The 13043-nt window shown below is 47.4% G+C and overlaps 1 protein-coding gene across 1 annotated transcript; it reads left to right on the top strand.

The window, feature by feature from the left end:
- The first annotated feature begins 9452 nt into the window (after positions 1-9452).
- On the top strand, positions 9453-12204 carry LOC148851581 (monooxygenase 3-like). Its single transcript, XM_088946600.1, has 5 exons — positions 9453-9777; positions 10033-10095; positions 10250-10427; positions 10541-10766; positions 11161-12204. Exons 1-5 carry the CDS (start codon positions 9557-9559, stop codon positions 11721-11723), a joined length of 1251 nt encoding a protein of 416 aa, XP_088802726.1. The 5' UTR covers positions 9453-9556; the 3' UTR covers positions 11724-12204.
- The last annotated feature ends 839 nt before the right edge of the window (positions 12205-13043 follow it).

Genomic DNA, 13043 nt, shown 5'->3' with positions numbered 1-13043 from the left:
CCTGAACCCTCCTTCGTTGAACACCCCTCTTACACTCCCTATTGAAACAGACTTCGCTGAACCAACTGCTGTCCCATTGGCAACCCGCCAGAACTAGTTGGACGACTAAATGCAATGCATGCGGGCAATGCAAGCCCAAATGCAACAATTCCAGCAACACCAACTCTAGCAACAGCAAGTACTGCACCACCTCTCCCAACACCATTATCAGCAGCAGTTCCCTCAGCTACCCCTAAACCAGTCACTACTCCCCCCCGACACCCTGTTTCGAAGCCGGTTAAGGCCTTCCCTCAAGGTGGATGACCTCACCGAGGAGAAGCTTCCCAACCCCAGAACCCCCTAATAGTCAGGCCTCATCCCTAGGCCGAAAGCAAAGAAAAATCACCCCACCTCGCAGCTCGTAGGTGGGTCAGGAACCTTGCACACAAAGTCACATCGGCGCTCCAAGCCCAAGTTCCCACTCACGGAGAACTGGTTTAGCGCCCTAGCAGCAGGCCAACATTCTGGGCCCATCGACCTCGGCAACACGGAAGCCATCAGCACCAGCACCAGGCCCATTCAAAGAAGGCGCCGATGAAGTCGCCGAACTGCTACTCGTGTCCTACCTGAGCTCAGAGGCAAAGAAGAGACGAGCTCAGACGAGGTAAAAATTGTCCCAATTCTCTCAATTCCTTCCCCCCTTTCATCAAAACTTCTGGCAGTCCCCATGCCCAGACACTTCAAACTTCCATCTCGGGACAAGTATGATGGGTCCTTCGACACCAACGACCACGTCGATGCATTCCAGTCACAAATGCACCTCGCTAGGGCCAGTGAGTCATGCATGTGCGTGGCCTTCACCACCACCTTCAGGGGGGTGGCCCGCACTTGGTACCGGAACCTAGCTCCCGAGTCAATAAGAAGTTGGGCCCAGTTCGTGCAGACCTTCACCGCACACTTTGTTACCAGCAAGCGGTGCCCCAGAATCGAGGAAAGTATCTTCAGGGTAATCCAGAGGGAACGAGAACCCATCCGAAGCTACATCAAGCGGTTCAATGAAGCATGCTTGCAAATACCACGGTTAGACCCCACGGTACAGCTCGCAACGACCAAAAGAGGGGTAATGCAATTCAAATGGCACGTGGTGGCCAGCCAGCCAGCAACTGTGGCAAATTTCCTCAAGCTCGCAAACAAGTTCATGAGAACAGAGGAAGAAATCAACCAAAGAGCCGAAGGCGGGGTCGAAAAAAGAAAAAGAGAAGGCGAGCCCTCCAAGCCAGGCGACAGAACAAGCCAGGCCCGAGAGGCAAAGCCAAGCCAGCCGTCCCGAGCTCCCTTAGCAGTTCGAACGGATTACATGCCGTTGAACACAAGGCGGACCGAGATCTTGATGACGATCAAGGACGCCCCTACATAAAGTGACCACCTCGCCTAAAGAGTAATCCAAACGAGAGAAATAAAAATCTATACTGTAGTTTTCATAAAGATCACGGTCAAAGTACCGAACAATGTAATAATCTCCGGGACGAGATAGAGGGACTCATCCGTCGCAGATACTTAAGAAATTTTGTATCTCCGGCAAGGGGAACACGGAAAGGATGTCCCTGAGTCCAGCAGCAAACCGTCCGAAGCCTTGTAGCGACCTCCCCAAGAAGAGAGGCCAGTTCGGGGAACCGTCCACATGATAGTGGGCGGTTCGGTGGTAGCAGGTTGCACTTTGGCAGCAGCACAGACGTCAGTTCGCAAGGCGACCCGAGAGGAGCATAACCCTCCAAAGAGGCCGAAGACAGAAGAACCGATCTTTTTCACAGAAGACGACGCGCAAGGTGTTCATTATCCCCACGACGACGCGCTCGTCATAAAACTAAGGATCAACAACTTCGAAGTCCGGCGCGTAATTGTGGACTCAAGCAGTTCGGCGGACATCCTCTTCAAATCGGCGTTCGACCAATTACAGTTGCAGAGAAGCGAGTTGAAGCCCGCACACACTCCTCTGGTGGGCTTCAGCGGAGAGGAAGTCAGGCCCCTGGGGAAGATAACAGTACCTGTGGAAGTCGGCACATAGTCGTGCGTGGTAAGACTCAACCACGATTTCCTGGTGGTCGCGACCCCCTCCCCGTACAACACCATAATAGGGCGGCCAATTACGCATATTTTGCGGGCAGTGATCTCCACCTACTATTTGGCAATGAAGTTCCCCACGGACTTCGGTGTGGAGGTAGCGCAGGGCGACCGGCTTGAGTACCGCAAATGCTATTTTGTCGTCCTAAAGGGAAAAACCAAGTCAGTCGACAACCTCAAACTGGAGCAGTCTACGAAGCAGGGCGAAGAACGAGCTTCGCCCATTGAGGAAGCAGTCACAGTCCCGACCTCGGCTATAGATCCGGTGTGAACGCTACAGATCGGTGCTTCCGTCAAGGAGCCACTACGAACTGAACTGGTAAGTTTCATACTTCAAAACTTAGCCCTGGAGCGCTGGAGGGCGATCGATGAAGCAAGTCGAAAAGCTCATCGCAGTGAACTTCATAAGGGAAGTTCATTACCTAAGCTGGGTAGCCAACCCAGTGCTGGTGAAAAAAGCAAACGGCAAGTGACGTATGTGCGTCGACTACACTGACCTGAACCGAGCTTGCCCAAAAGACTGCTTCCCCTTGCCCCGAATTAACCGCCTAGTGGATGCGACCTCGGGACATAAGCTACTAGGCTTCCTGCATGCTTACTCAGGCTACAACCAAATCAAGATGGACTAGTCCGACGAGGAAAAAACCAGTTTCATAACCGAGTTTGGCCTGTACTGTTACAAGGTCATGCCTTTCGGACTAAAGAATGCTGGGGCGACCTTCCAAAGACTTGTAAATAAGCTTTTTCGGCCCTTAATTGGCATGAAAATAGAATGTTATGTAGACAACATGGTCGTCAAAACACAGTTCTCACATGAATTAATAAAAGACTTAGATTCTGTCTTCCAAATTCTGCGTCAATATAGAATGGGACTGAACCCAAACAAGTGTGTCTTCGGTGTCACCTCGGGTAAGTTCCTAGGGTACATTGTCAACCGGCGCGGTATTGAGGCCAACTCGGACAAAATAAAGGCCATCCTAGATATGAGACCACCGTGAAAAGTAAAAGAGGTTCAGAGGCTAAATGGCCGCATAGCCGCTCTGAGCCGCTTTCATGTCCAAATCGGCAGACCGCTGCCTGCCTTTCTTTAAGACAATCAAAGGCAAAGGGTTCGAATGGACCCAAGATTGCCAGCTCGCATTCGACGAGCTAAAAACCTACTTTGCCACTGTGCCAACCTTAGCCAAACCCGCAGAGGGCGATGTCTTAGAACTATACCTCTCGTCGAGCGACGAGGTGGTCAGTTCGGTACTAATAAAGGAAATAGATTGGGTCCAGCGGCCCATCTATTACGTTAGTAAAGTTCTGTAGGGAGCAGAGACGAGATACCCGTAGATAGAAAAAAATAGCGTATGCATTGGTGATTTCAGCTCGAAAACTCCGCCCGTACTTCCAAGCTCACACCGTCATCATCTTAATTGACACACCTCTGAGAAAAGTCTTGCTCAAGCCCGAGGTTTCCAGTCGGCTAATGAAGTGGTCCATCGAACTTAGCGAATACGATCTCCAGTACAAACCACGAACCGCCATCAAGGCCCAAGCCTTAGCAGATTTTATTGCCGAGTGCACATTCAGCCTTGAAGCCCCTGAGCAGGTTGAGCCCGAGATCCCCAGTTCGGGTGAACCTGGAGCTCCCAAGCCAATAGAGTCTGAACCCCGTGAAGTAGCAGCTAGTGTGGCATCTCTCCTGATCAGGCCAAGCGCGAATTGGGATGAGAAGCCCTGGATCATTCACATAGATGGTTCCTCGAACCAGTAGGGCAGCGGGGCTGGAATAGTCTTATGCAGCCTGGCTGGCACAAAATTGGAATACGCACTACGCTTTGAATTTGTGGCATCCAACAACGAGGCAGAGTACGAAGCACTAATAGTCGGGCTAAACCTAGCGCAAAAGGTAAGAGCAAAGCACATAGTCATCTATAGCGATTCCCAGCTCGTGGTCAACCAGGTTACGGGCGAGTATGAAGCACCCAAGCTCTCCATGATCGCATACTTAGCGAAAGTAAAAAAGGCCCTGTTCAACTTCCAGTCACACTTCATCAGCCAAATCCCGAGGTCAGAGAACACTGAGGCCGATGCTCTGTCTCGGTTAGCCAGCAGGAGTCACAACAACATGAGAACCGTGTACATAGGGGACTTACCTCGGCCTAGTATTCTCGGTGGGGAAGAGGAGATCGCTCCCGTCCTTGAAGCAGAGTCGCGCTGGATTGACCCACTCGCAAGCTTCTTGCTAGATGGAACCCTCCCTGCAGACCGCAATGCAGCCAAGAGGGTGCAATGCCAGGCAGCCAAATACATCATAATTAACGAACGGTTGTATCGACAGTTCTACACGCTCCCCTACTTGCGTTGCCTGTGACCTGCCAAAGCCGAGATCATACTCTGCGACACTCATGAAGGTCTGTGCGGCGAACACCTAGGGAGCAGAGTACTCGCCCAAAAAGCACTTCGACAAGGATATTACTAGCCAACGATGAAGGCAGAAGCCGTCGAGCTCGTCAGAAAATGCGAAAGGTGTCAGAAGCATGCCAATATCCACCATCAGCATACTTTCGACCTCAAATACCTCGCCAGCCCATGGCCCTTTGCACAATGGGGCATCGACCTCCTGGGGCCATTCCTACTAGCAACAGGTGGGAGGAAGTTCCTAGTGGTGGTAGTAGATTACTTCACAAGGTGGATAGAAGTCGAACCTCTAGCAACAGTTATAGCCCGAAACATACGGAACTTCTTTTGGAAGAACATAGTATGTCGCTTTGGGTTACATCAGGTACTGATCTTCGACAACGGCAAACAGTTCGAGGATATCAAGTTCCAAGAATGGTGCCAGAGTATGGGAATTCGGTAGAACTTTACATCGGTCGCGCACCCGCAGGAAAACGGTCAGACAGAAGTAATGAATAGAGCCATCCTACGCGGATTGAAAGCACGTCTAGACCGAGCTAAAGGGTTGTGGGCGGAAGAACTACCAAGTGTTTTATGGGCTCACCAAACTACAGAAAAAACCATCACGGGAGAGACCCCCTTCAACCTCACCTACGGCACTAAAGCGGTAATCCCAACGGAAATCGAAGTACCTACACTACGAATAGAAACGAAGATGAGTTACGTACCAACCTCGACCTACTGGATGGGGTAAGAGACCTCACGCACATCCAGACAACGGTCTATCAGCAGCAGGTAGCTCGGTACTACAACACCAGAATGAAGAAGCGAAGCTTCCGAGTCGGCGACATGGTTCTCCGTAAGATTATGGTGCCCGAACCCGGCGTGGGCAAACTTGGACCAAATTGGGAAAGGCCCTGTAGAGTAAAGAGAGCGCTCAGGGGGGCATACGAGCTCGAAACCTTAAAAGGCAAACAAGTACCCCGAGCGTGGAACATCGTTAACTTAAGGCGATATTACCTATAGACCGCCAAGCTAAGTGGACGAAACCTCTACAATAGCCCAAGGGCCAGGATGCTGAGCTAACAAGAGGAACCTCGACATAGGCAAGCAAAGAAAAGTCAAGCATATTATTAGTTCGGCAAAATATCAGTCAAGACTAAGGCGAAGCAGAGACCAAGCATTAAACATCGAAACAGGTCGCACGAGTGCAATAATCTGAGCAAGAAATAGATCAGGCATGTTATTAGTTTGACAAATTATCAGTTTGGAAAAAAGAACAACACTTAACCAAAAAGATTGTCTATTTCATTGCAAGGAAAGGAAGAATACAAAAAAAAAAATTACAAGCCCGGAGCTACTTCTTCTCCATCAGAAGGCACTTCAACGACTCCCGAAGGCCCTACCTCGCCCTCGGAATCCGGCTCTCCATCAGCAGCGTTGGCCATATCCTGGGTTATACACGAAGTGGATATGACGCTAATATCAAGGTTGGGGTACGTGTTCTGGATCATCCACCGGCTTAGTTTGAATCCCCTTCTGTAAGAATCCACCATCAGGTTGTCAAAACGTGGCAGGCGATGAGCAACCTCTTCGGCAACATGAGCGGCCGCCTCGGCAGCTTGGGTATTCACCTCGGCAGCATGAAATGCCTCTTCGGCAGCTCGCGCCTGCCTCGAGCTCCTCTCCACTTGGGCTGCTAAGGTGTGAATAGAAGAGTTCACCTATCAAAAGGAACAAAGGATAGGATTAACGACAACAAGAAGGATAGAAAACAAAGAGGGCATACGAAATTTGACTCACCACCATAGCATGAGTTACGACACGACAGACAATCTGGTTCAAGGGAAGATCGGTCCACGCTGCGATCTCCTTGGGGAAAGTGGCCTCCCTACTCTTCTGAATAGCATAGTTCAGTGACAACACGCTCCTAAACTCCCCTTGAGCTCCCGAGCCCGAGGGCCCAGCTCGCGTATGAGCAGACCCAGAGTAAGCGGGAGCACAGAGTAGGCGGAGCACCCGTGTGAGTGGTCTCGGCGTAAGGGGCCCCTGCCGCATCCTGCATTGAAGGAGCCACCTTAGGCTCCCTAGGCAGATCCTCCAATGTGTGGTCTGGAACTTGTGGCTCCTCCTGGGTCAGCTTGGTACAAGTTCGCTTGGCGACCCGCTTCCTCCTCTTCATGCCTTGGAACAGGCGCCCCCCACGAGTCCTCTCTGAGTCCATCACACCTGCAGAAAAGAGTTCGGCATCAGAAAAAACGAAGGAACAAAGCGAACAAGAAACCTCTAAGCAAGAAACCTACCCGAACTCAGGCCGGTCACAATAAGCTTGGCCTCCGTTAGGTAATGATGACATTTTAACCCTTGCCATGCCCATTGCCGGAGGCCCTTCACCGTCTCTTTATCGGGAGTGACACCAGAATCAGGAGCGGCCTCCCCCCACCTGGTCTGAAAAGGCCACCCTTGTGCACTTCGCACCCCGAAGTAGTCCCGCTTCCACGCCGGGACCTTGTTGGGAAGTTCATGTAGAAGCTTAAAACCTAGGCGAGGAGACAGGTAATACGCCCATCTTCCCCCAGGAAGAGAACCCGCTTGTTTCTACAGCATTAAAATAGAGGAGAATATCTCCAAGTCTAAAGGGAAGCCCTGTTCGCAAAAAAGGGAGGTTGTCCCCACCAAGTTCCGAATAGAGTTCGGATGAAGCTGGCCAATGGTAACGCCGAAGTGGTTTATGACCTCGACGAGAAGAGGGTGGAAAGGCAATCGCAGCCCCGCAGCGAGCTGCTCCCGAAATATCACAATCTCATCAGGACCATGTTCCCAAGGAAAGCTACCTGAAGGAATGAAATAGGCGTACCCACCGGGAAAACGGTAAGAAATAATAAGAGATTGGAGCTCCTCGGGCATCATGGTCGAAGGACCAAACCTATCTAGCATCCGACCTCGACGAGAGGTAGATGCCAAATTGCCCGAAGTGGCTTGCCTACGGGTTCGAAGTCATCCTCAAGTTCCACCTCAGGATCACTAAAGCCATCGGAGGGGTGAGACTCGGTTCATAGAACCTGCATCATACCTACTCGAAGAATCGTCTGAGCTATCCAAGCTAGACATCGAGGAGAAAAGGTGGATTCAATAAAGTATTCACCTGAAAAAATGTTTCGAAGGCTCCGAAAACTGAAACAAGCAAGAAGACCTTGGAGGCGAAATAACAAGCCTAGACGCGAACTGAAAGGCCTGGGTGCGAGCTGAAAAATTGGACGCGAGCTCAAGAATTAAACCGCAGAAGTGACGAATCGACTGTGGTCCCCTACTATTTATAGCTACAGTAACCAAGAACCAACATTGCAGATCAAAGCCAATCCGACGGCCCGCATTCGCGCTGACCGCACGTCCCCTGAGACCAAGACGCGATTGACTCACGTCTCTCCGAAATGGAAAAAACGTCAGCGCACGTCTTTCTGAAATCGACGATGCACCAGTGCACGTCTTTCTAAAACTGACAACGCGTCGCACACATCTTTGTGCAACTGACAACTGCTTGCGCACGTCTCCTCAAAACGGCAGTGGCGCGCTTTTTTCAAAATCAAAAGACCCGCTGTCACGTTCCCAACGGCGCAATTTTTTTTGAAGTTTAAAATAAACGCACGCTGCCATGTCTGTCAACATTTGTAAGCAGGTAGGCACGTCTCCCGCCTTTTTGAGACACTCCAGAAAACCGAAGAACCCTGACAAAGCGCCTCACGCTATCAAGATTCGAAGAACGGGACAAATCCACCTACCACCTTGCAAACTCCTCGCGCCAGGGCAAGACCCTTGGCGTGAGGAGTGGGGGGCAATTGATGAAGGAAGACACCGAGGAAGTTCGTACCCAGGGACGACGCACCTGACTGACTTGGGATCTAACGCTTGACAGCCGCACTTCAAACGGCCACCTGCCACGGCCACCTGACACCGCCATCTCTAGTTACAGAGACGGCTCCGACAAGGAGCAGTGGCGGTTCTGTCCCAGTAGAAAGGACGACACCCGACCTGGCAGAAACAAACGTAATCATACCCGACCTGATAGGGGCTTCGGAGTGAGTACGCGAAGTGGTTATGAAAGGTCCCCTACCCCCAACAACAATGTATATGAACTTTGCACCATCTGGTCTTTACTTTGCCTTTAAGAGAATACTAACTTTAGCTTCGAAGTTATCTCACCAGGTTCCCCCTGGAGTTCCCTCATCTTCTCCGTTTCATGCTCCCTGTCTCTCCAATCAGAGGCGAAATCATTTACAGTTAAAACCGGCCGGATTGCAGTCCATCAAATCCAAATTGGGTTTAATCCGATACATTTGCATCTACAGCCCAAAATTTCTTTTCCGTTTGCGTCTTGTCCAAGGAATAAAGCAGCCACGATTGAAATTTGATTGTTGACTACTGGTTCCGTAAGCCTTGCACACGCCACAGTCTGTTTCGATGCAGGAGGACAAACTCTGGTTTAATACGCCACTTAATTGGATTTTAATTACCGAATCATTACCTCACAGGGGCAACAGAATGAATGACACCGAAAAAAGCTTGGTAAAAGTCCTTCTCGGCCTAGATTTTTTGCTTGTTGGAAGCTTCATGTGAGCTTCAAAACACTCCTTCCAAACAGTCAACTTTTCTGCATTATTTCAAAATTTGACCCGGAATCGGAATTGCTTTGACCTTTTCAATCAAATGGATTGACAGTTCAACTGCTTGAACGCGCGGATCTTTTAGCAAGTCAATGGGTTTTGGCAAAGTAGCTATTGATGGATAAAATGGAACCGATTGTTTGAACGATATCCAGAGCCAAATGGTCTTACCATCTGGGTTGACTGGGTCAATAACGGTTCGATCTAGAGCTAGACTTGCTACTAGAGACGATTACAATCTATGTTGGATAATAAGTGTTAATTAAACTTTTGAACATTCCAAATCCTGTCTAGGAGAGCAGTGATTTGACTGAGGTGTCAGCTTGTCCATTTGTGGAAGCTGGGCCTCGATTGAGGGAGAGGGTGAGAGCACATCAAAGAGAGAGAGAGAGAGAGAGAGAGAGAGAGAGATGGAAATGAATGAGGATGTAGTGATCGTGGGTGCAGGGATCGCGGGGTTGGCAACTGCTTTAGCTCTAAAGAAGGTTGGTATCCGATCTCTGGTTCTGGAGAGGTCGCAGGAGCTTCGCACCACCGGTGCAGCACTAACACTCTTCCCAAATGCCTGGCGCGCTCTTCAAGTTCTTGGAGTAGATCACAAGCTCACCTCCATTTACCCCTCCTTACAAAGGTACACTAGTATTGGGGCTTTGATTTATAGTGAAGTGAATTTGATTGAAACACTTGTTCCTATTCTATTTTTCAAATATCTAGAGAAGCTGGTTTTCATTTTTCAGCCCAAGTAGTGTTCATCTTGATTTGGGGACTGATCCTCCATAAATTAAACTTATCTCTGTTTTAATTACTATGAAATTAAACTATCTAGTAATTAATTCAGTGAATTGTTTTTGATTTATAGTTAAGTGAATTCTTGTGGGTCTTTCAGGGGATACATCACTAATATCGCAAGTGGAGCTACACAAGAGGTTTATTTTACGGGCTCTAAAAGGTTCGTAACATAAGAGGGTTTTATTACGAGAGTACTCTCTTATTAATTATACCGGCTTCCTTCCATATTGGGTGGATACAAACTATTATATATAGAGCTTCATTCATGAGTAGATGGACTGATATTGATAAACATTTTACTCATTTGGAACCAGAAAAAAATTCGAGCCTAGAGCAGTTCACAGGAAAAACTTATTAGAGACTTTAGCAGAAGAATTGTCACCTGGTACAATTCGTTTCTCATCAAAGCTCAGTTCAATTGAGACCCAAACATTTGAAGGCTCATCCATTGCTATCCTACACTTGGATGATGGAACTCAAATCAAAGCCAAGGTTAGTCCCTATTGGGTTGGTTAGAATAGAGAGTTAAAGATCAAGAGTATTGAAATGTTTAGGATTGTGGAGTAGTTGATTCTCTTTTAATTTTAATTTGGTCATGATAACAGGTTTTAATAGGCTGCGACGGGGTTCACTCAGTTGTGGCACGTTGGTTGGGACTCATGGATCCAGTCCATTCTGGTCGATCAGCAGTGCGTGGTTTAGCTGTGTATCCTCAAGGCCACAAAGTTGAGGACATCCATCAATACATAAACAACGGGGAAAGGGGTGGTTTTGCTCCCCTCACTGATAAAGAGATCTACTGGTTCATCGTCCACAATTCTAAACCCACAAGTGAGTTCTTTTCACCATTTTTGAGTGTTGGCTTCATTGATAGAATTAGGACTGCCAATGGGTCGGATCTATCCGGTAGACCTGAATCGATTGAACCAATTATAACGGTTCTGGTTCCACTAATAGTTTTTTTATCATTTTTATTAAGGTTATATGATCAAAATTTAAATATATAAGTTATTATATAAATAAAAAAATATATAATTTTTAATATAATCAGGACTATCGGGTCAGACACAAGGACAATTTTGGTCTATAATTTTGTCTTGATAAGTAATTGGTTTGAGGTTGATTTTACCTAGACCCGACCCATTGAATTATAATTCAACCCAACCATCTAATAATTGGCTCCCACGTCACCAATAATCAATTGCTTGCCCAACATATTTGCCAGGTGGAGGTATGGAAGCCGACCCTCGCCAGATACAGCAGGACGTGATAGAGAATTCAGCCAAGGACTTCCCTTCAGAGTACTTGGAGGTGGTCAGGCATGCTGAGCTTTCTACTTTGTCATTAGCCCCATTGATGTTCAGGTTTCCATGGGACCTAATATTTGGAAAAGTATTCAAGGGGAACATCACAGTCGCGGGTGATGCAATGCACCCTATGACACCTGATCTTGGCCAAGGTGGTTGTGCTGCGCTTGAGGATGCAGTCGTCCTTGGGCGACATTTGGGGAATTTGCTTCTCCAGCACGGGAGAATCGCTCCAGGAGAGGTGGCTGGGGCCTTAGAGAGATACACCAAGGAGAGGAGATGGAGAGCCGCTGGTTTGATCATGGGGTCCTATATTTCTGGATGGGTCCAACAATTGGGGTCAGGATGGTTGATGAAGTTCCTTAGGGATACCGTCTTCTATGGATTTTTGTTCAGTAAGATTGTTGATGTTGTAGATTATGACTGTGGTGAGTTGCCTCATTTTCCATTCTCTGTTGGCTCTCAGGCCAAGATTGATTAGGTGTTTTTTGAACTAGACACACTCTGCAACTGGTTATTCTTATGCTATTATTAACGGGGTCCCATCAAGATACTGTCTTTATTGTTGATGATGACATTCTGCACATCACAATGGACAAATCTTTCAAGTTCAGCTTGGTTGCCATGTGATACAAATAGAACAGCTTATAGGCTTGCTAACTTGGGTCTTTCCTCAAGTCTTTGGTTGGAGGACCGGTTCCCTTTGTGATTGATTTTCTTGGTTGGAAGACCGGTTTCCTCAAGTCTTTCCTCAAGTCTTTGCCATGTGATAGTTAAGTTGTTTTGTTTTTTCTCTTTTTATTGCCTTGTCTATGCTTTGTACTTTTTGTTAGTAGTATCTTGTTGTTTGGTTTAGTACTAGTTAGCTAGATCTCATTAATTTCTCACTGTGAACGGAACTGATACATTATTCTATATATGTTGTTTATTCGGAATGGTGGTAGAATCATTTTTTGCATAAACAGTATCCATGGCCAGAAAAAAAAAAAAAAGAACAAATTGATTTATAAGGGTCTGGAATTTGGAATGGGTTATTCTGATTCTAATTGTTTGGTTGAGCTGAATCAGAATTCAATTCCCAATCCTGCTGGAACGACATTCCTTCGTTTGAATGGCCATTCCCTACCTTTTCCTTAGGAATAAAATTCCATTTCTACTGATTTCAATTCCATTTCCATTCCTGTCTAAACCAAATAAATTATGAGAATAGACCATTTCAATTTCAATTTTAAAAGATTTTGATTATGATTCCAATTCTCTAATTGCAAACCAAACGGACCCTAAATAACGTTATATCAGATCAACTAAAAGAATGATAAAAGACTTTAACTATTACAGATACTTCTCAATGCCGATGCCGATGGCCAAAAGGTTATGATTCTAAATCTTGATGTCCAAGATAATATATGTCACACACACCTCAATGCCGATGGCCGAGTTTCTGCCATTTATACTTGAGATAAGGTCCTGGTAATCGGACTCTACCAAAATTATGGATGCCAGTACTACTTAAGGCTTTAGCTAAACCTTGATCAAATGCCGAGGCTTCTAATATGAGAACTGATCATGACGAAGCACCCTCAATCATCAAATCTCCTGTGGTTGATCGGATGATATGAAACCAATTGTTACTCTTGGCCCACTGCATCTAGGGGTTTAAGTGAGTTGATTCTACTCGTGTGTTATCGGGCTCGGCTTGCTAAATACTCAAGCTTGCGGTAATTAAGTTCGATTCAAGTGAGCAAAGTTGTTGGTCGAGTTAAGTTTGAGGTTCATAATACCCCGGACAATGAACCATTTA

The sequence above is a fragment of the Nelumbo lutea genome, chromosome 5 (assembly GCF_056320005.1).
Source record: "Nelumbo lutea isolate HS-2025 chromosome 5, American lotus-T2T, whole genome shotgun sequence".
Taxonomy (NCBI): Eukaryota; Viridiplantae; Streptophyta; class Magnoliopsida; order Proteales; family Nelumbonaceae; genus Nelumbo; species Nelumbo lutea.
The sequence above is the reverse complement of the archived record's forward strand: the minus strand, read 5'-3'. Positions and strand labels throughout refer to the sequence as shown.

Coding starts and splice junctions, on each gene's coding strand:
- LOC148851581 (XM_088946600.1), top strand. CDS start 9,557: ATGGAAATGAATGAGGATGTAGTGATCGTGGGTGCAGGGATCGCGGGG. Junction 9,778..10,032: donor ATTTACCCCTCCTTACAAAG/GTACACTAGTAT, acceptor TGGGTCTTTCAG/GGGATACATCACTAATATCG. Junction 10,767..11,160: donor CCACAATTCTAAACCCACAA/GTGAGTTCTTTT, acceptor CATATTTGCCAG/GTGGAGGTATGGAAGCCGAC.